Here is a 27208-nt window from a genome sequence, read left to right as displayed (position 1 = left end):
AGTATCGTAGGAACTAGAAGTAACGACCCTGTAGCATTTGTAAGTCGGCTTAAAAACCCTACATTTCAGGGAAAGATTCAGAGCATAAGCTGAACTGAAGTTCACTGAGTTCTGGGATGTGTTATGTTTTTCTTTAGGCCATGGCAGATATGTTGAAGGTAAACACATCACTGAAGAGCCTCAATGTTGAGTCCAATTTCATCACAGGGACAGGGATCCTGGCTCTCGTTGAGTCGCTGCAAAACAACACCACGTTACTGGAGCTCAAGATCGACAATCAGGTATCAACAGCTCCTCCAACGCCTTACACTCTCTCTGCTTTCTACTTTTGTCCCAACTCTCCAATTTTCCTCCCATCCAGAGCCAACCGTTGGGCAACAAGGTGGAGATGGAGATTGCCAGCATGTTGGAGAAAAACACCACACTGCTGAAGTTTGGCTATCATTTCACCCAGCAGGGCCCACGCCTACGGGGCTCCAACGCCATGATGAACAACAATGACCTAGGTCAGTGACACACACACACACACACACACAGTGCACATGGCCTTGGAACAGATAGTTATCTGTTGGCATACAGTCATCTGACCACTAGTTTATAATGTTATCATAACCATGGGTTATGGCAAGTATGAAATCAAATCAAATTATCACATTTGTATCTCACAAATATTTACAAATAAATGATTACTTTGTGTGAAGTCATTGGAGGTGGCTTGATTTCAAATAAAGAAAATTTACTGTTGTGCTGTTGATGTTGCTCCTTTTAAACAAAACGAGTAAAATATACTCAGGTGTAAGAAATATGGAAATAGTTAAGAAATCTGAAAAATAACTTTGGATAAAATATCATAATTATAACTGTTTAGTTGAAAGTATAGCCGTTGTACACTAAAGATGAATTAAAGTATTGTACAATTATACAACATAAAGCCAAGATTAGGTTTGAATATTTGGTTGTTGCTTAAAGACGTATGTAACAAGAAAAGCTATACAAATTTGAAATCACAAAAGTTAAGTAAGAGTGACCCCCAGAGGCTGTACACGCTGTGGCTCAGTTTTATGGATTCCTCCTGCTGCTTATGAAAGTATATGAGGCTTTTAGCCATTGCATTATTTAAGAAGTCTTTTTACCGTTTGTATTAAAGTACCTGCAATTTCAGTGTCATTTTGGCAGTTTAAAAAAAAAAGATTATTGGTCACATTATAAAACTGATTTGATTTTAAGCTGCGTCCTGTGCACACGCTGATAACTTTCTAAACCATATGTGCAGACAGATCATTAGTTCTCGTCAGTTACACAAAATTCTCTGGAAGAAGTACTGACTTTGGCAGCAGTCTGTTAAAACTAACACTCGGCCATTACTGTATCTCCTAGAGCTGCACTTTAATCATAGTCTAAAAACAGACCGGGGTGATATCAGCGACTCAGAGGCTGGAGCCAATCAAAACACTGCCTGCTTAAGTTATGACATCACATTTAAGAAAAGATCGGTTCATGAGAAAACCAGAGAGAGAGAGAGAGAGAGAGAGAAACTGTAATAGACTGTAGAGTGTTACAGAGTGTGTGTGTGTGTGTGTGTGTGTCCACATCAATTCTCTTTTTGTTGTCATTATGTTAAAAGCCTTCAGTTGTGCAGTATGGTGTTGTAGTTCACCTCCTACGTCTTCTTTAAGCCCGGGTCGTCAGGTCAGAGTCAGACGGCTCCTTCACCCTCACTCTGTCTGTTCCTGAGCTGGAGAGGGCCTTCGGGAAAAAGTTCAAGTCCAAATCTAAGTAAAATAAGAACTCTCCTCTGACTCGTCTCACTTTCTCTCGCCTTTCTTGTGCCAGAATCTCTTGATTCTTCTCTGGACCACCAGAACTGCTGCCACCTCCTTCCATGCTGCTATGAAAGTTGCTGCGGCTCCTCCTGCATCACTTGCTTTCTTTTCCTCTTCTGGACGGCACTGTCCAAGGACCAAATAAAGTTGCTCACTGTTGGACTTGGTCCCCAGTGATTCCTGAATCTTTATTGGCTAGATTAGTCACATTTCAAACATGAATGTAGAGTAAGGACTTCTATGTGTGATACACAGAGATGCAGTATATAAATCAGACAGAAGTGTTATGCTGTCAAAGTAGCCCTTTTTGTCTTTGACGTTTTACTGCTGCAGTTACTGATACAGTTTTATTTAGGGCTGTCATAATTAATCACAGTTTATCCAAGAATCCCACCATCCATTCGCTTATCGTTGCTCTTATACTCAGTCGTCGCATTAACCTTTCCAGCAGTGTATAAATTACATGACATTTATGCACACTGTGGAACAGAGTTTATTTTTCACAGAGTACCTGAAGGTGTCCTGATAACATATTTAGGAATCATGATTAATTATAAGGTTCAAAGCTTTGATCTGTTGAAAAAAGAATCTGCTTTCACCTGGATTTGAAACGAGAACAATATTTATTCAGTGCTGACGTCAGGGAGTTCCTGTGGTAGGTTTATCCAGGTCTGCCGTGGCCACCATTGTGTCTCTAGTTTCTTTTCTATGCAAAAGCTGCTTTTGAACAAATTTTCCTCTGCAGCCACACAAAGAACAAGTGGTTTGACTTTCTCTACATGTTGCTTTTTTTCTAAAAAAAAACAAACAAACAACTTTTCACTCTTTTTGCTTTGAGGACCACACGTTGAGCCACCACTGCTGTGCTGTTGTTTAAATCTCACTGATCTTGTTTTTCTCTTGCGTCTTCTTTCACTCCTCATTTTTTCACTCTGTCTCCTTTTTACATTTGCAGTAAGAAAGAAAAGGCTTGAGGAAGGACCCATCTTTCCTAAGTGTCGGACGAATGTGTAAAAACCAGGGTAACCCTTGTCCTCCCGTCCCTGCCCTGTCCCACTCGTCTCGTGGGAACCTTCGTCAGCCTCTGAGATTTACCCAGGAGTCCATGACCATGATGTCAGACTCTTGTTTCAGGTTTCAAGAAGAACTCTGAAGTCTTTGATTCAAGTGTTTGTAGTAGATATACTATAGTAAGTGCCTCGAGACTTAGAGTAATGTGTGTCAGCTCGTTAGTTACTAAATAAATTACTCATTTTTACAAAGCTTTAAACACATTTACATATGATAGGCATAAAGTAGGTTCTCATGGAAAATGTGTTGAACAGAACACAATCCCTCCTCGAATTCAAAAGATTGACTAACATCATGATCGTTCTATGGAAACAATTGGACTTTTGTTTTTTTGTTTTTTATTAGAACGGTGTACATATATTTTTATGTACCTTTGTCCAAAGCTTTGTTAAAATGTTAAATCTGTTTAACTATTGGATCAGGTGTTTTGAACTAGCTGGCCACTGTAGTATTCTCTTCTGTTCAGTTTTCCTCATTGCATGCAAATGTGATATTGGTAGTAACTCTGTCCTATGAGACCATCATTGGCCTTTGGCTCCAACATTGGATGGTAACCTCTTTTTTTCTGTAATCTTTTTTTTTTCTTGAATTCTTCAGTATCATTAAGAATCATGATTCCACACTGAATGGACTGAAATTCATCTTTGTAAATGAGTGAATTTCTACCTTTAGACTCTATAAAATACAAATCTCCCATTTTTATTTTTTTTTCTGATTTGCTCCATTCAGATTACACAGTATTTCACTGACATGGTGAGTTCATGTGTTAAGCTATACAGATTCTTCAGCATCATACGGATTGTAAACCTTGCTACTGTGAGATTTGTTACTACGGATTATATTTATTGGTGACCTGGGAGAAGTTCACTATCAATACATAATACTGCAAATGAATGCTGGATAGTGTCACCACTAGTGTAAAACGTAATGCTGTAAATGATCAAATATTTAAATTACACTTTACACTGGTACAACGTCTATTACTTATAATGGTACTACCTACAGGGAAACGTTGTGAGCTAAGAATGACTACTGCCAGCAAGTATTATATAATTTAATCATATCTATTTTAAAACAATAAATTGTTCAATAGAAAAGTATTTTGCACAGTAGGGGTCTGCCAACATATCAATACTACAATACATCGCGATATATCGTCTTGCAGTACGTTATCGATATACTGGCGTCAAATATCAATATTTGAACAATTGACATACTCGTTACAAACCGTTTTTCACTAAAACCTTCTTCAAGTCTCCACTGGATAGTGCCAGAGACCACTGCTCGAAAGTGATTGAGTACAGAAATCAAACAAACCAAGCTAAGCTAGCCAGCATTTGACTTTTTTTTTTTGCTGGGAACCTATTTGTACTATGGTACTGCAGTTGTGATTGCTTGAAAACTTTGTGGTGTTCTCCTTCACGTCAAAGTACTACACCCCTGTTTCCAGTTACGTTGGAATTTTCCTTTGGGAAAATCTGATGTATGGCCTTTGTTTTACTATTTCACATGATTGACATTCATATGAAATTAATTGAAAATATTTTGTAATAGTTGTGAAATGGAGTCGATGCAGTCGATAAATTCTAAATGTCTTCAGTGACACAGGTCTCCTGAGTACCGTGGATGAAATGTATTGCAATATATTGATTTTCGCAGAATCGCTGTATTGTGATATTATTGTTATCGTAAAGAAAAATATCACGATAGCGATCGTATTGCAAGGTACCTGGCAATACCCAGCTCTGTTGAACAGTGAACTCTTTAAATTGCAGCCCAACAGTTCTATGACATGTATTTGTATGGACATCTAGCTAAATTTGTCGCAAGGTCTGGTTTCTTGAATCTTTGTGTTTCATTTTAATCTACTGGATCTTAAAATCGTGTGTTTTACCAATAGAGATGTTTGTACTGTTGACATGATGCCCATCAGGGTCCTCACCTTGAAGCCCAGTTCATATTTGAAGTATGAAAGCTGTGGATTACACATGTCGGATCCAAACCGTCCACACAGCATGTCACACGTGGTGGTCGGTAATTAAACATCTATGTCTCAGTGCCTGGTTACATATGGGCCACAGCACGTGAATTGGAACGATCTGAACACTGTTACTTGCAAAATGCTTCAAGGTGTAACTGGTCTGTGTTTCTCACTTAAAGAAAAATGCACGACTTGAAAACTTGAAGGTATCGTCACCCTTACCAGTGTCACTCTGTTATTTTCTTACCAGTGCTGTGGACTTTGTTTCACTGAATATTTATATTGGGTGTAAACATTTGTAAGACATTAAACACATGAGATTGAATTGTGAAAAGATGAAGTACTCGCGTCTGTTCTCTGTTTGGTTCTTGTGTTTTGTTCAGAGGTTAATTATACTCCACTTTTGGTGGAGTGTTTGACCCGGGAATAAGTAAAAGAATGGGGGGAAAAAACACAATTTCTATTATGTCTCTGTACTGTATAAAATATTTTCTACCGAGAGCGGCAGCGACCCTTGTTGGTTGAATGTAGGAACTACAATGGAACTCTTTCGAAGATTGACCGCATTGACGTAACAAATGGAGGTTCCTCTCTTGCCTTTTTAAAAGCGTAAATGTGTGCATAAATTTATTGACATATATGAAGAAAATTCAGCCATAGAGCTTGAAATATTGCCTTGCCGTTAACAAATACCGCAGTTTAGCTGAAGAAACGCCGTCCTTGTTGTAGTTGTTGATCAAACTTTGTATTTAACGTCTGTAAAGTGTCTGTCACTTTGACCTGTTTGTTTATGCAGCACCAAATGTCCAATACAAGAGACAAACAGTACATCGAATTATCTGTAATCCACTTTTTTTTAACTTAATATTTAAACTTAAGTTGACAACTTCACGTTCATTTCCCCTAACACAAACTAACAACGAAGCAAATGGGTGTTTTTCTTCCCCGATGTTTGCAAACTTTGAAACAGAAATTACAAATTTATGAGCTAACAGACGTTTAATGGTTAACTTGTTATTTACGAGGTATATTCTATAAAAAATACAGAACTAAAGAGGAAATATCACAGTTAAAGAAGGAGTGAAACATGTCGGTGAACGTATGTGAATGAGGTTTTTATTGAATCTCAAGCAGAAATATTTGATAAACCTTTATTGCTCATGTCATTCAGTTTTCACCTGCGGTGTCACCTGATCAAAACACTGTTCAGTTTTTGCTGCGTGACTAAAAACAGTCGCCAAACACTATTCACGTCACGCTGGATGTGCATGTGCGTGTTCACGTGTCTCCAGTAGAGCAGTGTCTTTCTCCTTATATCCAATCAGATTTGTACTCGGCTTTTTTTTTTTTTTTTAATGATTCCAATTATAACATTCAAAATAACTTACACACACACTGTTTCCCTTATGGTTAGTGAGAGTCTCCTGATTTTTATAGTACATATTGTAAGCTCCTTGTTTATTGATGTGTTGTCATAGTAAAACAAAGGAAAGGAAACCCTGCAAATCTGTACATTCATATTCCTAAATGCATACATGTAAGTTCAAACCTCTAATAAGAGTGAAAACACATTTAAAGTTAAGTTTTATTGCCTTGATTTTTTTTCATGATAAATAGAAGGATAAAAAGGGAAAGGCTGTGGGTTTTTACATAGTCACACAACAAACCAGACAAATGGCATGCAAGACGAGGAGGGCAGACGAGGGATGGGGACATTTTAAACACTATTCTACGTGACCGTTAATATAACTTTATGTCAGGGCACCGTAGGGCGACAGATTCCACAGAGAACGACGGGTATGACACTGTGTGCAATTTGGTTTTACGTACAATTGTGACACAAGACAGTTGAGTTAGAAGCACACAACAGGAGTCGGTAAATTTCCTTTCTAAAATATGGCTTATCGAGTTATTAGATAATTTGATACTTTAGAGACAGACACACAGTTAATATAATATTTCATTTATTTTATGATTGTTTGCCCACATTGAGGCCTGGTGTATTCCTTTGTGGTCTATGTACACATTGAGTCGTTAAGGTGATTATATTTCAGAGAATGCTCTTCAGCTACAGCAGGGGAGCAGGGAGGGAGGAGAGGAATATTTCTCAGACCGGACGGCCGAACCATGATTTTCTGTCGTTCACCCAACTGCTTGTTCTTAGTGTATCTAGGTGGATCGTGCTGTAGCTAACATGAACACCGCTCACCATAACATTAGCCTGGCCGTTGACTCTGCATGGCTTAGTTTAATAGCTGCGATTCACATGGCTGCTTTATATCTGATTCATGTCCCCGGCATGAAACTTTGAATTTTATCTCATACCCAAAAAAAGCACCACACCATAGTTTTTGATTTTTTTTTTCAAACTCCTCAAAGTAGATGGAAAAGAAACCCTGACTAAAGCCAACCTTATGAATGTAGCCTATGAACTAAACAAGGTAATGTTAGCCTCAGTCATCCTGACAGCCTACTTCTTTAGCATATCCTGCAGAGGGCCTGGCAGATATTTCATCACTGTGTCCATGATGCTTTCCTCCTCTTCCTCGTCACCACAGCCAGTAGGCACAGCCTTTTTAGGCCGGGTCAGGCTGCCCGCTGCGGGCTCTTCTGCGGCGGCGGCTGCCTCAGCTTCGGCCTCCTCGCGTTTTTTCAGGCCGTACTGGTGGAAAACATTGAAATGTTGATGAGATGGAAGGAAATAATAACAAAATACTACTTTGTTTTCTGGGATTTCAAGATATGTAGCTTATTTTAAACACCCAGCTACGAATGCACGGTGCTGTATTTATTTACAGGGATGCTGCCCCCTGTCTGTGTTTTCTTTTTTCCCATTTGTTGAGTGGGAATCAACATGCCCTCTGTGCTGTCAGGCTCATGAAAACATTGTAACTATGCTGCTGAGGTGTCTATCTATCTATCTATCTATGTCCCAGAAAGTATATGTAAAGTACATATAATGTTTATTTACTTTACCGTGGGCCTGTTTAGTTGAACACAACCCTGATATTCTTGCAAGACCTGTAGAAAGACTAAACAAGATCTTCAACAGAGCTGAGCCTCTTGCTTTTTTAGTTTTTATAGCCATCTGCCGCCACCTAGTGGAAGAGTATTGAATTGTTCTGCCTGTGGCATAGAGGTATGAAGACAAATGATTTGCAGTAAATAAAATAAATAGTATTTTTTGGTATTTGGTATTTTCCGTCTTTGTTGCCATAGCTATAATTGACCAGCAGTATCTGCTGTGATGGAATGAAACTGTTGAGGAGTCTGACAGACTTTTATTAATGAACATCCTCTCAGGTGTCTCCTTCTCTTCGCTGCTTGTTGTCCCGGAAACATCCTCTCAGGTGTCTCCTTCTCTTTTCCTCGCTGCTTGTTGTCCCGGGATAACTTCATATAGAAGAATATAGAATTTTCAGAGGCAGCAGAAGAATACGGCTGTTATGCTGTCTCTACTGTCGGCGCTCCCTCTCTGCCTCTCTCGTCTGACCCAACGACTGCTTGTCTTCACAGTCAAGTTGTTCCACTGCAGTCATTAGCATCACAGACACCCCCCAGCTTTACAGTTTGTGCAAAGGGGAAGGAAACCAAACACTGTCTGACTGTGGAGAAACATTTAGTGCAGCTGAGCTGGAAGAAGAGAATACCGTCCATGACACTAACAACTGACTGACTGAAGTACAAACGCAGTATTTTAATTACTGGATTTCAATCACAAAAGAGAACACAAAGCAGTGTTCTGGAATAGAATATTATAGTTGGTAGATTTTTTTACAGACTCATTTTTCTTATTGACATTTCTTGGTTTTTTTATGTTGAATAATAATTATAATAATAATAATAATATGAATTCTAGATGGATAAATGTTTTTCCTCTGCTGCTTTCTAAATCTTTGCATCACTCCAGATCCAGCTGTCCCTCAGGAGACAATAAAAAAGAACATTTTAAAAATTTAAAAATATGAAATGAAATCACACACAGGTGTATGTCTCAGAGCAGTTTGCTCTATAGCAGTCAGTTTCTAAAGTTTAGATATTAGATTGTTTTCGTTTTACTCATAAGAAAAAAGAATTAAAAAAACAAGCAAAATGACTGATTTATTATCTTTGTATATCGTATATATTATATTTATATATATATATATATAATTGTTGGTTATTTTTGTCTTTTCTTTGGTAATGACAGCGTGTGTCAGCTGACAGACAAAGTCCACTCATTTGTCACTCTACCTTGTCCCTGATGCCTTGTCTCATTTGTTCCCTCTCTGCCTCCATCTTGGCATATTTGCCCTTCCTCTCCTCCTCCTGCTGCCTCAGTGCCTCCTGTCGCTCCTCCTCTTTCTTTGCTGCATCAGGATCCTCCTCCTTTTCCTCCCCTCCCAGCATTTTGCCGACATCAGGAGGTCCACCTTAGGAGAGGAGGGTGAGGGAATAACAGGGGAAAAGTTCAATATAATTATAGAATATCATCAGTAATGTAGGATTTACAATATTATTATTATTATCATTACATTATTGTAAATAGTTTAATCCAAATGTAAATCTATACATCTCAATAGAGTCGTTGTTTAGGTGGCTAACGAACCATAACCTTAAACATATTTCATGATTTCCTAAACTTTTTGTGCTGCACAAAAACAAGGACGTTCTGACTGGAGTGTGGACAGATGAGAAAATAATCCCAGCCACCTATAAGAGATTAGTGTCTTGCACAGACGATAACGCAGATAACAGGTCAAAGGCAAACAAGGTGGAGAGGAGAAGATTGTCCCAGAAACTTTTCGCCCAATTAGCTGAGCTTTCCATGTGCTACTGTGGCCAGATTAAAAATAGATGGTGAGGAGGAAGAAAACCTGGGAGTGGCAAAATTGCCAGCGTGACAGTGAGTGAGAAAAAAGGTTGTTGCTGAAGAAACAAGCGTAGAGAGTGTTTTGGAAAGAAAAAGGAAAAACGGAAGAAGGACGAGAGGGTCGAGAGGCAAACGACAGGCATGTGAGGAGAGACAGGAGAGAGCCAGTGAGGAAAAACGACAGTGTGTGGATATTACTGCTTCATCAGCATTACTGAAGTAAAATACAGCCACAGAGAGAGAGAGAGAGAGATAAAAGACAGGGGAGACACTGGAGTAATGAGTAACGACACAGTCTCTAGTGTGAAAAAGAATCCATACAGCCGTCTAATATATTGCTATATTGATGATTGTATAGTCTACAATGCATCAATAGGAGTGACCATCAAATGGTGACCCGTGGTCCGCATTGGGCCCGCAAGCCATCTATTTGTGCCTATTGAACACCGGAAACACTGGTGTTCCTCTTCTTCCCTGAGTGTGTTGTACCGGCTTCTCCATGTCAACCAGCCAATAGGCTGTTAGCGAGAACAAAACCTTTTTAACATTCGCTCTTGGACCTGAACGCTTATCGATAGCTTGACGGCCGTAGGAGCCTTGATGGAGTCAAAAGGGCATGTCTTTGTGGGCCGTGAATATTTCTATTTCGATTCCCCAGATTTTTTTCAACAGATATTCACAGAAGGCAATAATCCTTTTTCTTTTTTTTTTTTTTTAAAAAGATACATAGAGTTGTTGTTGAATGTTTAGCTACTGCTTATTTTCCAGCTGACTTTTCACTGGTATTTACACTAGTATCAGTAGACAGGAATTGATTGTTTCATCAAATATTTACTTCATTTAAATAAAACTGTCACAGTGGAACAAACAGGTAAAGTGTATGAGTCTATGTCCTCCACGTACCAGATGTTTAGTCTGTGGTTAGCGTTTTGAAACATCGTAGCTCAAAATGGGGTTCACATGTAGCTCCGTTGCATATCTTACATTATTTCAATTTTATTTATTATCTGATTCTGAACGATGTTTTATTTTGAGAAATTACCGGATTCTCTCCGTCGCATCTGTCTATGACTCACACTTGAAACATGTCAAGATGCTCCGGTGTGTGAAAAAATGTCAGACATTTAACCGGTCCGTGGCGCAAAAAAAAAAAATGTTGTGGACCGCTGCTTTTGTAGAAATGTATCTAAAGTAAAACCATAAGGAGCCACCTAGAACTTGTTGGTTTTGGACGGGTCCATACTGTCAGTCTGTTAGAACACTTACAGCAGTGAGGGTAACGATGGGGAGAAGAGGATCTGCCATGACAAAGTTGGAGTTATTTTCAGCCATGATCCCCACTCCTGCTTTGTGAGTCATTAGTGAAAGATACAGCAGTGTTCTTTGGCACCAGAATAATTCCATCAAGTTTGAGTCACACAAGCCACACATACCTAGGCCCTGCACTGAGTGTTATACTGATTCACTACTGAAGATAATGTGAAGCTTATCTAACTAATAAAATAATCAAATTTCCATGTTTGCTGATTGGCTGTGCAACACACTGAGGCATCTTTTCCTGCAGGGAAACGTCATTACTTTATTGTAATTAGTACTGTATAAAATACAACAAATTACACTAAAAACATACAAATAAAATCAACACCACGCGTACTTGGTTCACAACATGTTCTTAGACGTTTTTCTTTTTTAACACATGGAACCAGCGACTGAGTTTATATACATTTAGTTCAGCTGTTTATCACAGTTTTTCCTCTCTTTTGCTGTGGATTGGATGACTAATATAGCCCCATTGTCAAACTCGAGGCCCAAAGGCCAAATACGTCCCACCAAGTTATTTTGTGTGGCCCATCACTAGTGTGTCGTATATAATATATATATATATTTTGCTCATCATAGCCTGAAAGGTAGAACAAATAAATACACTTCTTCTAGGTGGCAGCAGATGGCTATAAAAATTAAAAAAGATAACCAGAGCTGTTGAAGAAGATCTCTGTGAGTGTCTTTCTTCAATTCCTGCCAGTATATCAGCGTTGTCTTCAACTAAACAGGCTGAGATTTTAGTCCATTTTAAGGTAACTTAAACTAGAAGATTATGTAACAGTAAGGTGAACCACATCTGGTTAGTTTGGAACAACAAACCAAATCCAACGCTAAAAACAGGGAGGGCAAAATCAGCTTGTTGTCTTTACACTACCCAGAAGAGCCAGACAACATATAACCTGATCCTGGCTGGACTCAGCACTTGGCCCTTCTGATGACTAAACCACAGAGAAACGCAATGATACCACTTAAGTGATTTCAAAATATTGACAGCCACTGGCAGGCACAGTAATAGTTTTAACTGATTGATTACCTGGATAATTGGTTTGTTTCATTATCTGATTTTTGTCCCTCCTCAGGGTGGGGATGAACGCCTCGTCAGCATTTCTGCAGACACTTTGTCTCAGCCTCTAGGTTTGAACCAGTACCAAAAGACGTGAATAAGGGATAGAAAAAAATGCACTGGCAGCAGAATTCTCACCACTAAAATTATAGGTGACGACTAGACACATACTGAAACAATATTAAACTTTCACCTCCTGACACCTTTTGGTTTTCTTCTCCTCATTGACAAATACCTATACTGTGCACGGGCCTATGCAGTCACCGTGATTAATTTTGCCTAGAGATAAAAGGGGAGAGAGAGAGAGAGAGAGAGAGAGAGGTGGGCACACAAAGACAGGGAGAGCTGAGTGAAAAAAATTAAATGAAAGAGAGTTTTATTCATTCCTACAGAAGCACATTTTTACATTTCCTTTCAAACCTTTAAAGAGATGGGACGCCTTTGTTCAAACCAAGCTGCAATTCTTTAATTTTTGCAAAGAGCTGATTAGCACTGACTGAGCTTTAACGTCACATATTTCTATGTAAAGCCTCAAATCTAACCAAGATTTACCAATACACCCCACCTTCCTCCAGCCTCCATCCTGTTTTGGATGCTGACTTGAATTTTTTTTCATTTATCAACACTCAGGGTTCCAAATCCCTGTTATTTTACATTTTTTGTTGATCTAGCTAAATTTGTTGAAGCAGCAGGAGTGACGGCCACCAGGGGGCTCTAGTTTGTCCTCGGAAAATAGGAAGGAAGCTAAGAAAAAATACTGTACAACACGTAACTGCTATAATTGTTGTATTCTCAAGTTTCCGATGGTACCTGAATGCACCTCAGACAGCAAGAGTGGATTGATTTCTTTTGTTCTGTTCTTATCTGATAACAATTTGTTGAAAAACGTATTATTCAGTGGGAATATACAGAGAAAAAAAATGTTTTTTTTTAAATAATTTGCTCACGCTCAACAAATGTAATACTTATTGAATAATGAGAGAAAGTAAGAAAATTCTAAAAGTCGGTGTTTTTATACATATTTTGTAGCATTGTCTCTGGGTTTGGAAAGGGCGTTCTCGGTCTGAGGCTAATGCTGTTCAGGGGCTCTGTTAGAAACTGGAAGACCCTTCCAGTCTGTTGCCAATAATGAAGTATTGATTGCTGAAGGACAGTCAAAGGCAGGAAGTGCAGTCACACTCATCTGCAGGTGTTACTTCCTGCACACGAGCCACGGAGTGAATTTCACTACTGCAGACAGATGGAGACAGTCGGCGGCGGATCGAGAAAGTACTGCACACTGTAGAGGTGCACACCGTAGATAAGACACAGAGGATAAGTGCTGGTGAAGTGGAAACAGATAACACACCTGGCAATCACCGGAGAGAGCAGACAGGAGACAAGGAGCAGTGAGGGAAAGTACTTGTCGAGAACCAAAGACAGGAATCAGACAGGAATGGAGGTTAGGAACGGGAATGGAGGTTGGCAACGAAGAGTCAAACAAGAAGTAAAATGTCACCTCTATTATATGTTCTACTGTATCGGTCCACTATATCGGTCTCTGGGTCCTGTACAGATCCAGGGGTGTCGCATTCAATGCATATATGTGTGCGTTTGTATATATGCACGTGTGTGTATATGTGTATATGTATATATATATATTACATATATGTATATATATTTGTGTGCATATATATACATATATATATGAAGACAGTAAAAGTATAGATGATATTGAAATAGCTTTCACTGCATTTAGGATAATAAAAATATGTACCAGATGGCACTTCTGGCCACATCTGCCAATAAAAGACATTGTAACCAAACAACCAATCAGCTTTCACCATATGGGATACAACATAGGTGTTATAAAAAAACAAATCTTAAACCTCCTCCTTTATCTTCCCCTTTGCTGAAGCAGTTTCTTTTCTGTCCGTTTTTGTTAGCTCAGACATTCTGGTTAACGTCTAGTCTGTCTGACAATAATAAAACCTCTACGTCGGGGAAGTGTTCTTCAGCTTCGACTCCATGCTGATTCTTGTTTGCAATATGAAGATGTTTTATTTTTGTTGATGTTTGAATTATCTTTGTTGCTGATGCCAAAAGCCTTTCCCTCCTCCCTTCACAAATGCTAGAGCTACAGCAAGTAGACCTGAGTGACATCATTGAACTCTCTGATCTATAATGGAAGAACCTCGTTGCTTAATTAGTGGAGATCGCACAGTCATAATAGATTGTTTGGGACTGGTTTCACCACCTCTCCTAATCTCCCAAGCTCTCTGCTGAGAAACTCATTACGCTTAACCCAGTTGGCCTGAACAGTGACCCTGAACTGTTTCATGATTTGGCCTTGACTTCCTGTTCCTGTCCTCCAAAGGTGACCACCAGCTGTTCAAAGGACAGCAGGCACCACGCTCCTGTGACCATGGAATTTACCCACAGCCGGGCCACTGTCCTCACCGCTGCAAAGAAAACTGTCTGAGATCTTAATGTTGGAATAGGCCAGGAGGGTTTTAGAAAAGCCTGCAGTCAAACTGCCTGTCGTGAAGGATGCTGGTAAATAAAAAGGCTAGAAATACGCCTGAGAAAACCCCGAACCACCGCAAGTCTAAGAAGTGTATTCCTTTATTAGCCCATGAGTGACAAAGAAAAGTCATTTAACAAAAAGACGGATGACATTTACTCACTCAACACACACTTTGTTTCACAGACACTAATGTATGCACTCAAGAGAAAGAGAGGCGGATAGGGAGAGAGAGAGAGAGAGAGAGAGAGAGAGAGAAGGATACAGTAAAAACATCGTACAAACCAATGCACACACGCGCACTTTAAAATGTATTCATAATGTCCGCAGGCAGAAAAGAATAGATGAAGAAGAAGACTACGCAGACTGAAGCCACTGTCCAATGCAAAGCATTTGATTTAGGAAATGAGTGCAAAGACAGGAGGCACAGCAGCTACACAGAACGAGGCAGTGGTGACGTCCTCTGCATTCCAATAAAGAGCCTTGGCTCAGCACCACCATCACAACTGACAGCATGTGTGTGTGCAGCTGCTACGGCATACTGCAACTACTGGAGCCAATTTATGCCTGAAGTTTTATTTAAGGATGATTTATTCCTAAATACTGCAAAAGAAAAATAACCTGTTTATTGCTGGAACAGACAGATAAATGACAGCAGGTTAATGGTATTGATTTACACCTGTTTTTATTTGTGACTTTTATTTGTGGCTTTATGGTGTTAGTGGAGTATTTGCTGTGCATCTTGACTGTGGCCTGAAGAACGCATCAAGAACTGATTATAAGATTTCAGTGAAGCTCTTGTCCACAACAATATTAATCAGTCTACAGTCCCTCATAATCCATTTGACAATTGTGTCAGTCATCTTGAAATATTTGGATACTCAGCGTGTTCTGTTCTGCCCACGCCGGAAAATAGGTTAAAATTTTAATCAAATTAATTGTGATTAATGTGGTAATTATGACACCTCTGCTCTTCACACAAATATGTTTATGGATATGTTACATACGTCTTATGAAGGTAAATTGTCTTTTCATCTTGTCCGGCCTTCGACACTGTCAACATTTAGGGATGTTCAATATTATCTTTTTGCCGATATTCCACTATTGTCCAAACACTTATTTTCCAATATAAGCCGGCTAATATTCATTTATTTATCTGTTCAAACCACTGCATGAGTATGACGATAATTAAATTAGCTGCAATGCTGCCATCTAGTGACTTTTACTTTCATATACAGCCGTTTATCCCCAAAACTATTTTTAGGGCACACATCATTTGGCGAAACCCAAACCCACTGCAATGAAACACTTTGTCTGACGGCAGACTGGTCATCTGCTGATGAAGCCAATAATGACTGATACTGACCAAAAGGCGGGGTTCATTCTGGACTGGTCACCACTCTGCTCTACCAACTGGGCCAACACACAGGGCGACCTTCACACTGCTCCGTCTGTTTAAGATTCTGCTGTTCTAAATACTCTTTTTTTGACCAAATTTTAAAGCAGAGGAGTTTTTCTTTATTAACAAATGTGACTGTGTTATAGAAACATACGAAGGGCTTTCTGGATGAGGTCCTTGGGGGTTTTGAAAAGATGGGTGTAGAGATTAAAAAGAAGGGCGAAAATGAATCTAAATGATCAAAGTTACAGTGCCGTGAGGGTCGGGATGGATTATTGCCTCTCGGTGTTCCCATAACTGCAATAGCAGAAGACTACTGCTGTTGGTGGTGGTGAACATCCCTTTAAATCCTTTACACTGCAGTGCCGTTAAATCAACCTCCAGGCCGGCAGAGTACTCACCTCCCATTGCAGCTTTCATTACAAAATTCATGATGAAGCAGTTCTGGGCTCTCTTCTTTTAGTGGTCACGCAATCAGGAACAGACCTGCAGCCAGGGGGCAGAGTACAGACACTGTCATTGTTTTTAAAGAAACCTAAGGTTACAAATACACATAGACGAGGTCAGTGGAACAGGTCGGATGAAGGATGAAAAAAAATAATCTAAAAACATACATTAAATGACTGAATCCATGACATTTGAACGACCCTAACAGTGCCCCAAATAAAACCGTACTGACATGGATTAATGGTAACAAGCAAAGCCTAAGTTTTGTCAATGCCTCCCTGATTTATAGCCCCACTCCATAATGGATTAATGCTGATGTTGCCTCAGCGCCTGAGCTCTGGTTTCCTTGAACTGAACCCAACAATAAGGAAATTGCATTTCAAGGAAAATGGGGTCAAAAGAAGGAGGGTAAAAAAAAGAGCACAAGGAGACTGGGAGTCAGTACAAAGGATTTTAACCGTCAGCTTTTTCTCCTTAGGTGAGGGGGTATATCTTTGAAGGACATTGTGTGAGGGTGTCTTTGTCACTGTCAAAGTAATTAAATATGACCATTATAATTATTATTTCATGACATTTTGTCCCTGGGCTGCTGCTGCTGCTTCAGTGAAATTGAATGACTGGATGTTCATCTGAAACATCTGATTCCTGGTTGTTGTGCTTTTTAAAGTCTCTAGACCTTAAGGTACCGGTGAAATTGTATAAAAACCTGCATAAATTACGATTAAACTTGTCTATTTACCGCGCGGAGCTATCTCAAATATCATGGGAGCTTGAGCCACATCGTTTTATAAATACATTTCAAGAATAAATATATTTTAATAGCTATTTCTCTTCCTGAAATATACTGACAAGATCGTCGCTCGAAGAAGAAAATCTCAGGACAAGTTGTCCATGTTCGATAGTTCAGATTCTCAAAGTGGTATCTGCACCATCAGAGCGTCCTTAAATCATTCCTTCACCCTCATCTTCTGCAGCCGCAGCAGCATCACTTTCTCCTCACGTGAACCCCTACAGTATTCACTCGCTGCTCCTCGTGTGCCGCTAAAATTCTGTCCTTACAGTAACGGACACTCTCACTGTCCTTCCCGTGCCCGACGAAGCAGCCCGTGCATCCTGGATTTACGAGTCGATATACTGCACGCACCAGCGTCAGCATCCTGCACCAAGTCACTAACCCATCTCCTGTCTCTACCCTGTCCCGTGTAGTAAGCCTCCACCAGGTTCAGCGTTGTTTACCTTCTCTTGATGCTCCTCCACTGGGTTCCTGCCTTCAGTGGAACCTCGTTGCGGCGTTTTAACTACGTATGGTTCCCCGCTCGGCGAAGGGCAGAGGAGAACGGAAGTGGTTCGTGTTGTAGAGGGATGGTGTGCACCTTTCTCCGTGGCTCTCTCTGCCTCTCAGTTTGCAGACATGCCGGGCTGCAGCGGCGTAGGAAGAGACTGTATTCCTGCAGGAGGAGATGAGAGCGTGCAGAGGGGGAGAGGGGGAGGAGGGACTGCATGACTGTACCATCACCTACAGTCAAAGGGTTTTTTTCTCTCTGGGTTTTAAAATATAAAATAAAAAATATGACGTTTTTTTAAAGTATTTTAAAAAGTTTAGAAGTGCGTCCCTTGGTTTTTTCACTGTGTTAAAGGAAAATGTACAGAAAACACAAAATCATACAAATACAAAGTCATTTTTAATGCTTCCCAGATGATTTATGTAGGTCATTGATGCTTCTGTTTCTCTCTTTAAACTGTAGAATTCTAATTTAAAGTATTGTGATTTTTTTTTAATCATCACTACAGGACAGTATAGCAAGCTGCAAACATTGTGAGAAGTTGCAGTGTTGGCAAGAAATTGCCTGTTTATTTATTCAGGAGTTGCAGAGAAACATTAATATTCGCCTGGAGTCGTTTTCAGTCTAGAAAAACAGAAATATTTTTGCTTGGTTTGCTTTGGTTATAGTGCTCTGTGAGGCTCACTTTTCCTTTGTCTGTAGCAGTAAACGTTTGCTGGGTGTTGTGCTGAGGTCGGCTACTTCCTGTTGATGAAAGTGGGTAAAACCTTAGTAACACGGTACAGTGTTGCTGAACACAAGTATCTTTTCTTAATCTCCGTACAGTGTGTGTATCTTCCCACCTCTCTGTTGTACTTCTTATTCAGTGTTACCCAACCTTTTTTGAGCCACGGCAGACCACAAACAAAAATCTCACAAAAAGTATTACATGAAATATAATAATATTCTGGTTTAAATGACCTCATAATTGACTAAAATCAATTAAGTGACATTGGATAATTTTCCACGGCACACTCGTGTTTGGAATCACTGGTTTAGGTGATGTGATGCATCCCATGTTCTCCACAGAATATCAGATGATTCTGGATGTATTTCGGATGTATTTGGTCAGCCAGGCACTGTCCTAGTTTCCCTTGTCCTCACTAGATGTGTGTTTCTGGCTCTGCAGTGTGCATGATTCTTCGTCACTCTGTAAGACAAACACAAAACCTTTTGTTAGTGCATAAATGACAGTTTCATGCACGTTAAAGTGACTTGTCTTTGTCATAGTCTACACGCAGGGGTGTCAAACATACGGCCCGTGGGCCAAAACTGGTCCACTAGGGGGTTCAATATGGCCCGCTTGATGAGTTTTGTAACTGAAAAAAACACTTCATGTCAGATATGTTTTGTCAAATTATATTGATGATTATATACTTAATCATTTGATCATCATATACTTGTGCTTATTTGCATTAAAACAAAGGGGAAAAACATGGACTTATTGTTATTTACAAGCCTAAATTAAGTACAAGTAATTTATTTCGTTTATGAGAAATTACATCAATTAACTGCAGAGATGTATAACACATGGAATTAGCATCTGAGCTACACAAAATCTCCCTTTTATGAATAGCTTAAGTTGCTTTCAAACAAGTTTCCATTGGGTCAGTTAGATTCTCAACTAGCAGGTCACAACCAGAGGTCATTTATTGGGAAGCAGTCTTTGGTCAAGTTGAGCGTAATAACACTGCATTGTAAATATCTGTGTACGTGAGACAGTAGTGGCAGGAAGCACAGCGCCTTCCCAGAGTTCAGCAGTCTTACAGACTCTGGGACGAAACTGTTCTTTATTCTGGAGATTCACCACCTGATGTTCCACAATTTCTGCCTGAAGGGAGGGAGGCAAACATTTCACTTGCCAGATGGGTGGGGTCAGTCCTGGAGCTGGAGGCCCTTCTGCATCTCACAGTGTGTCTGTGATGATGGGTGAGCTGCCTCCCACAGTCCTCTGTGCAGCATTTACAATCCTCTGCAGAGCCGTCTTCTCCACTGCAGAGCAGTTGCTGTTCATCACAGTGATGCAGGAGGGCGGCACGTTCATCGTGCATCTGTAGAAGGTCCTCAGCGTTGAGAGTCCAAGTCCAGCACGTCCAGCACTGCTGTGCTTTGTTGACCAGGACTACGATGTTACTCCAGGTGAGGTCCTTGGTGAGGTTCGCGCCCAGGTGCCTGAGGCCATCCTCTGTTCCTGCAGCTGCTCCTTCATTGGTCGTTGTAGTCGTGGGCGTGGTAGGGGTCAGCTGCTCCTAAAGTCCACATTATCTCTCTCATCTTTGTCACGTTGATTCAAAGTTTGTCGTCTTCACACCAGCCGTCCAGATGTTCCACTTCCGTCCTGCATCTGGACTCGTCGCTGTTGGTGATGCAAAGCAAACGTCACTCTATGACAGCCGGGTGGTTTTGCGACACAGTCATAAGTGAGCAGCGTGTACAGCGCACAGCTCTGGGTGGAGCCAGTGCTGGGGGTGATGGTTGAGGAGGAGATACCATGGATCTTCACAGACTGCAGTCTGAGTCCCTGCTCTCCAGGTGACTGAGGGTTGTGTGGCCCACATGGGTCACAACACCATCTATGGCTAGGGTCCTCTGTTGGGGGTGTGTAGAAGAGATGGTCCTGTGGGTCACTGTGGAGTACTGGTTTAGTGGTCTGCAATGTACTCAATGCCCTGCCATATGCTGCGCTGGTCGTTGGAGTTGAACCTGGATCTTCTCAGCATGTGTAGTGTAGACCTGACCTCTGTGTTTAGACACTGTTTCTTGGGATAAATTGTAATTATTTTATTTATGCATATTTGAAGATGCAACCGAGGACAGAAGGTGTACATCCTTCTAGGTCCAACTCCCCCTCACACATGTTTTTGGAGACTGTTACGACTGGAATAGATGATTAGATTATTACGCCTGCAGTTGGGGAACAGTTTATGTCTTTAAACATTATAGAGAAATTGGTGCAAACCTTAAACTTTAAGTAGAGTGTACTCTTTAATCATTCAGACATGTGGGGTTGTGTGAGTTCAGTCAGCACAAATACATAAATATATGCTGCCCTCTATATGTCTGCTGTTTCCGCTGATATTTACTTTTATATTTATACAGCTGTGATTTATTATACCAGGTCAGAGAGTTTGCTCTTGACCCACATTAGGTGTGCTATTGTTAAAGTCTCCTCTAACTATAAATGTTCACATTCTTGTCAAATTGTATTCACAGCACTGTGAAAATGTCTCTTTCTGGACATTTGACGTGTCCCATGTTGCATTTATAGTCCTTATTTTTCTGATGTATTTATATTTGCATTTATAGTCCTTATTTTTCTGATATATTTAGATATCAAGATATCAAGGAATTTTGAATGAGCCTTTAAACCTTGTTTGTCCAAAGTCCTTTTTTTTAAGGCTCCAACTGTTAAAATGTTTAATCTTTACTTTTAACACCATTCATTTGTGGGATTTTTGTACTTTCTGGTTGTTTTTGTTCATTAGGATAGCCCCTTTTGACAGTATTTACTCTGAAGGTATGTGTTAGCATACTGCATGTGTGTCTCCTGTCCTATTCCTGTACTATATTTGGAGACCAAAGTGAGTGTTTAAATCTTTATGACATGATGCAGTGGTACTTTATTTATAAAACCTGTTTGAGTTTGAGTTTGAGAAGGTAAGGGTTAGCTCAGCTATCATTCCTCCAACCAAAACCTTTAACTATGCAGAGGTGATTGTCTTTACACTGAGACTTTCTTTATTTGTATTGTCTGAAGGTAAGCCTGTTACCTGGACGACATGTGGATATGGTTTGACTGTATTTTGCGACTGCTTCTAATAGAAGCACAGACCTATGGCACCTATGGATTCCAAACACGTGTCTTGAACAATAGTCAAGCCAATAGTCCATGAAGGTTACATTGTTTTCTGGACACTGCTGTACAAAATAAATTTTTGATTTTGCTGTAGAAGTTAGTAGTAGGCCGGTGTGGCCTATGACCAGATTCTAGCTGCTAACTAGGTTAGTTACCAACTAGGGGATACACAGATGAACCAGCTACGTTTGTCTGGCTAATGTTTAGGTGTTTAAGGTTAAGGTTCCAATTGACTGAGCCTCATAAAGCAGAGGGATTACTACAAATGTCCTAGTGACCCTCTTAATACATAATGTATATCCATATGGTGAGGTTTACTGGGTTGATGTTTTGGCAACAAAGTGGTTCTTTAAATATTTAGTGGCTCCTCTAAGAAGTTGGTCACGTAAAGTTTCCTCAAGACAACGAAGAAGGAATCACTTGATCTGTCTTACCAACACAAACAGTGACCAATCACACACTCCTACTGTGTTTCCCTCTCATCCACATGCTGTTGAAATCTACAAAACAGATGTTCCATAGATGAAGACCGGTCGACACCCTACAACTGAGAACTGAAAAACAATAAATGGTTTTATGCATGATGTTTTATACATAAGCAATAATGTAGATGTGTATGAACTCCCCACGACCATTTTGGTTCTTGACCTCCCATTTTGAAAACACAGTTTTAAACTGAAGAGAGTCGTTAAATCCGAACAGCACTTTCATCTGCGTCAGGATGTTCTGTGAAGTCAGAGGGGAGGAGTCAGAATCCTATAGGTTAACACTGTGCTGTCAATCATGCTTTCTGAGCTGACCCCCGGAGACACTGCAGAAGAGCAAGAAGGGATGGGAGGTAATGGAGAGGGTGGGGGATGTATGACAAGCATGTGTGTGTGCCTGTGTGTACTTGCGTGTGCATGCTTCTGAGTGTGTCCATCACCCTGAAGAGGACCACCCAGTCCCAGACAGAGAGAGGTGTGTACTGCTGCAATGCGTAAAGGCATCGCTGTTTCATGGCTTCATGTGGTGTAAACAATGACTGAGTTGAGAGGCTGACTGACTTATTGACTGACTGTATCAGGGTTTGATGTTACTGACTGTAAATATGGTAGATGGATGGATGGATGAACGGATGGATGGATGGATGGATGGACGGATGGATGGATGGATGGACGGACGGACAGATGGACGGACAGGCATGTCAGACTAGTACCCAATCCTCTGTGCCTTTTGAATATGGTAAGGAATTGTCTTGCCTAAATTTGTGGGAACATACCAGCATACAGGTTGACTTACTTTCAAACTTTCAAACAACCCAGTTCTTTGGAATGTTGCTTTCTTTTTTTTTTTTTTTTTTGCCCATTCATGAACAATCATATTTGTTTGTTCACCTGTGGAATGTTCAAAGTAAATTTGGGACACTTCCTCAATACCCCTAGTCCTGGTTGTTATGGTGATTTTTTAATTGGTTCTTGGCTCTGTTTATGTGCAGTAAAATAATTGTCTGTGATAAGAAGCTAGTATTAAATGTATCTCTTGTGCTGCATCATATCACCTGTGTGAATCCCCCTGCTCCCCTTTATCTCCCCCTGCTCCTGTCTAAAGTTAAAATTAAATACTGCACAAGGTTCGGCAACCTGTTCCTTTTGACCCAACACGTGGAAATCATCCATAGTGAATGCATCATACCTAGAAAGCTAGAGCAGTTCATCTGTCACGGAGCAATTCAGAAGAGAGAGGACTGGTTGGACGGCAGCAGCCTGATGCACTCACACCTTTCACACAAACAGAGCCGGAAGCGGCGGACACAGTGAGAGCAGGGGAAGAGGTTTCTGTGAGTTAAGACGCAGATTAATCAGGAAGTCCTGAGGAGTGTTGCTGGTAAACAGTGTTGTGCATAAAAATATGAAGTCGAAACACCAAAGACCTATTTAAATTGTAAAATGAAAGACATGTCATATTTGTTGAGCAAAGGACATTATGCAGACTCATTCCTTGAATAAAGCCTACACAGATAAGCGTGCAGTGGCATTTTGCATTTTCAGCTTATCATCTTTTACAAGCTCATATAAATGCAAGTGAGGCGACGCCGAGTCCAAAACTGCTAACGTAATGGAAGCTGTTGAGAAAGTGTCCTCTCAGGCACCCATCAGAGGAGAAATACAGGGGGCACAAAGGGCTTGATCAGGGTCAAATCCACTAGGCTTTAAGTCTCTCAGAGGGGCTCCCCCTATTGTGAGATTCTGTTTACTGCAGACTAAAGAGATCTGGGCTTTCCCCACTGTTAGTCCTGAAAAGAACCCACCAGTTTCTTTGTGAATTAGTTTTAACACTTTCTTAATAAATATATGGTAGATGGCGACATAACCACGAAACGTATGTCGAGAACATCATTAATTGTAATGGTCATGATTGAATTCATAGTACCTGTTGTTTCCACCAATCAACATATGTTTTTGTTTTTCCCCAGTAGATTACATTAACCACAACTACAATCTATGGAGGGTTTTTAAACACCGCGACACTGTTGTTTCTCCTCCTGTTGAACAAATAGTTCAGCTCGTCACAGCTTGAATATTTTTGTTCGTACGGTGGAATTATGTACGTTTTTCAGTAAAGCAAACATTTTCAGTAAAATGTAATGAAAGGTTCCTTTCCCTGAGGAGTATTATTTTTCCCCAGCTCTATATTTTTTTCATATGTACTCAGTTCATATTCAAACACTCACTGATACCTTTACATCTGCCGCCCACAACACTCCGCTATATTTCCTTGTAAAATCGTAATTGTAAATTGTAATACTTTCAGAAGACCATGAATCAGTGTTTATTGATTCTGTTTTATAATCCAATCCTTACAAGCACTGTCTGCCCCTTCATCCCCTCCTCTCTCTCTCTCTCTCTCTCTCTCTTCCTCTCCCTCTCTTCTCTCTCTCCTCTCTCTCTCTCTTTCTCTCTCTCACACACACACCAGCACACAGATTGCTGATGGGTAAGCAAAGTGGAGATCTGAGAATACATTATACAATATGTACACTCAGATGGGGTCATACATATTTGATGGACATAAAAAGGTAATGCAGCAGAGCGAGTCATGGTGGTTCCAAGTCTCTCTTTTTTTACGTACATAGTTATAATAGCACATTATTCTTTCACATCTGACAAAAAACCCCTCAGTCAATCTTTATTTCCCCCTTTAGTATGTTTTTGTTCCCTTCTGTCTTCTCTGTGTTTCCAGACCTGCTTCTACAGCCGAGTGATAACAGCTGCACTTCCTCTCTACTCAGTGATTCTCAGTGCTCTGACTTTAACCTTCCGCTGAGCCCCTCCCTGTTTTACATGTGACTTTGCAGGTATGTGACGCTTGCCCTTGAAAAACACCTTGGCTTGCAATGCAGTCATGATGATGACAAATGAACTTGCTCCCTGGTTACTTTGCTGCCTCTCAGTGGAGAATATTGAACACTGCATCTGAATGATTCTCCTCCTGGGAGTTCCTTGTGTGGCTGTTCATAGGCTTGTACTGTAATCCATTTAATTATAAGATAACTATATAAGTTCCCATGACTGATGTTTTCGATTACACCATGAATATACATTATTTTTATTCATTATATAAAAACATCTGTGGTACAAAAACATTTACTCAAATGTTTGTGTCTACGATGGATTTTATGTACTTCCCTCAATTTGAATAAAGACACAACCTACTGCATGGAACATTACTTTAGTAATTATTTCTTAATTATACACATAAATTTGACTTTTGTCAATCACAATACCAAACTTCTGTTTTATTTCTTCTGTTCTTTAAATAGTCCTTTCATTGTTCTAGTTCTATTTAAGCTGCAGTGTTCAGTCCCGGCCACAGGGTGTTAGGATCTTTGCAGACGTGTGGTATTTTATCTTTGGAAAATCCAGTGAAATATGTGGTTGAATAAAACACAGCTGTGTCATACCACTTAAAGTCCTCTCAGTCATTGGTCCACTTCCTCAAATTTAAACATACAATTGCTCTCTGTTGGCACCTGCTTCCGTTCAATCCACACCACTGTATTATTTGTTCACATTAAATTAAATACTGTTCATGTAAAGCAGTGCTCAGCAGTGACCGTTAATGCTTAGTGGATGAATGGAAATTGATTTAACTGCAGTTCTGACTCCTTGTTGTGTCATTGCTGTGGGAAATCCTTCTAATGCATCCTGTCACACAGTTGCAGCAATCTGCACTCAACTTCGTGGTTGTTTGCATGTGGGTGTGGACCTGTCAAAGTGACACATGTACTTTTGACAGTTGACACTGTGTCTGGCAGCCTCAGTTGACCTATGGATGCCATATATACTTCTACAGAGCTTCTCCAGACCACGTCAGTAGTATTTATTTTGTCAACTCTTTTAGAGATTTGATATTATGTTTTGTGTGTTTATGTAAGTTTTGTTAAGTTTAATTCCTGCTAAAATAAAGTGTCACATGTAGAAGGTAGGTTGTTAAAAAATTGTGAGAACGGTTTGTTTTGAAATGTTGCAGGTCCTCTCTGGGTTAGGGGGCATTTTGAAAAAAAAACCCCATGTAATTTCTAATTTGGGTCACTCTAATGTTCTAAAATAGTATTTTTTATGATTGTTGTTGTTGTTATTGTTATTATTTATTATTGTTGTTGTTGTTGTATTTGAAAAAGCTGTCTTAAATGGCATTAAATTGAATTAATTAATGGAAAAATCAATGGACTATGTTAAACAAGTATATTATTACCTGTTTAAGTGGGTTTTAATGTCATTTCAGCGTTGTACGAGTACACGGTGAGAGGAAATTACATATCTCCATGAATCATTTTGTGCTACATCATACCCTTTATAAAGACAGTGAGACAAGAAAAGACACATCTATACACAAATGTGTAATTTAATTAACACAAATTTGTCATCTAAATAAATGACAAGAAGGCTGGCTTGACTACTAACAACACTAGTTTTTGTAGATACAGTAAGTTCACAGTTAGATTTATATATTAAACAACATGATTTGGTGTATTTTAAGACTTTTTCACACAAATATATCACAAAGCAAATGTGATTAATCTCACCAAGACCAGTATACTGTCGAAAAATGCCTGCTTTCCTATATTTACAGCTCCTGTCAGCCTGCTTCTGGTCTGCTGCTCTTTATGCCAAATGCAGTAATTGTTTGCAAATAAAACGTGTTCCAAATCCTGTCAAAATAGAAGAAGGCTACTTGAGGTCTGTGGCAAAAACTCAATATTCTGCCTTGCAAAAAATATATACAGCAGTGTTTTCGTGTAATCTGAGTCATGAACCAGCAGACTCGATAAAAACTATCAACACTTCATTCTGTTACTTTTTTTTTTCAACAAAAAAACCCAAACATTTAAATAGGATCTGTGTGGTGGTGAAAAAGGATTATGCAGTGTCAGGATCTGTGCTCTTCAGCATCAACAGGAGCCAGTTCTGCAGTGCAGCATGACTCCAGCGTGCACACACATGCACACACACGACCCAGATGCATTTGTCCTTCTCTCTTTGGCTTTTCTTACTCTCTGTGCCTCCAGGCTTAACACACTGTTTT

The 27208-nt window shown here is 39.9% G+C and overlaps 2 protein-coding genes across 5 annotated transcripts in view; one reads left to right on the top strand and one right to left on the bottom strand.

Annotated features, from left to right (window-relative positions):
* Positions 1-5211, top strand: part of LOC103384132 (tropomodulin-1) — a 25614-nt gene extending 20403 nt beyond the window's left edge. For 2 of the 4 annotated variants that reach the window (XM_025058651.1, XM_008317527.3), the window contains exons 9-13: positions 1-39; positions 138-281; positions 362-506; positions 1677-1776; positions 2779-5211. The exon at positions 1-39 is cut by the window's left edge and continues 66 nt beyond it. In XM_025058651.1, the coding sequence (XP_024914419.1) occupies positions 1-39; positions 138-281; positions 362-506; positions 1677-1776; positions 2779-2797 (447 nt within the window). In that variant the 3' untranslated portion in view covers positions 2798-5211. Of the gene's footprint in view, positions 40-137; positions 282-361; positions 507-1624; positions 1777-2778 lie in introns of all 4 variants that reach the window. The other 2 variants (XM_025058648.1, XM_025058649.1) reach the window with 2 other exon arrangements.
* A 767-nt stretch (positions 5212-5978) lies between these two features.
* cplx2a (complexin 2a) lies at positions 5979-17948 on the bottom strand. The gene is made up of 4 exons (XM_008317526.3): positions 17699-17948; positions 16417-16501; positions 9109-9287; positions 5979-7537 (listed from the first exon to the last, which is right to left on the bottom strand). Exons 2-4 carry the CDS (start codon positions 16445-16447, stop codon positions 7346-7348), a joined length of 402 nt encoding a protein of 133 aa, XP_008315748.1. The 5' UTR covers positions 16448-16501; positions 17699-17948; the 3' UTR covers positions 5979-7345.
* Positions 17949-27208: the final 9260 nt, after the last annotated feature.

This window comes from Cynoglossus semilaevis, chromosome 9 (assembly GCF_000523025.1).
Source record: "Cynoglossus semilaevis isolate Cse_v1.0 chromosome 9, Cse_v1.0, whole genome shotgun sequence".
In the NCBI taxonomy this organism is placed as follows: domain Eukaryota; kingdom Metazoa; phylum Chordata; class Actinopteri; order Pleuronectiformes; family Cynoglossidae; genus Cynoglossus; species Cynoglossus semilaevis.
This window is presented reverse-complemented; position numbering and strand designations above follow the sequence as displayed.

Coding starts and splice junctions, on each gene's coding strand:
- cplx2a (XM_008317526.3), bottom strand. CDS start 16,447: ATGAATTTTGTAATGAAAGCTGCAATGGGAG. Junction 9,288..16,416: donor AATGAAAGCTGCAATGGGAG/GTGAGTACTCTG, acceptor TCCTCTCCTAAG/GTGGACCTCCTGATGTCGGC. Junction 7,538..9,108: donor GACAAGGCATCAGGGACAAG/GTAGAGTGACAA, acceptor GTTTTCCACCAG/TACGGCCTGAAAAAACGCGA.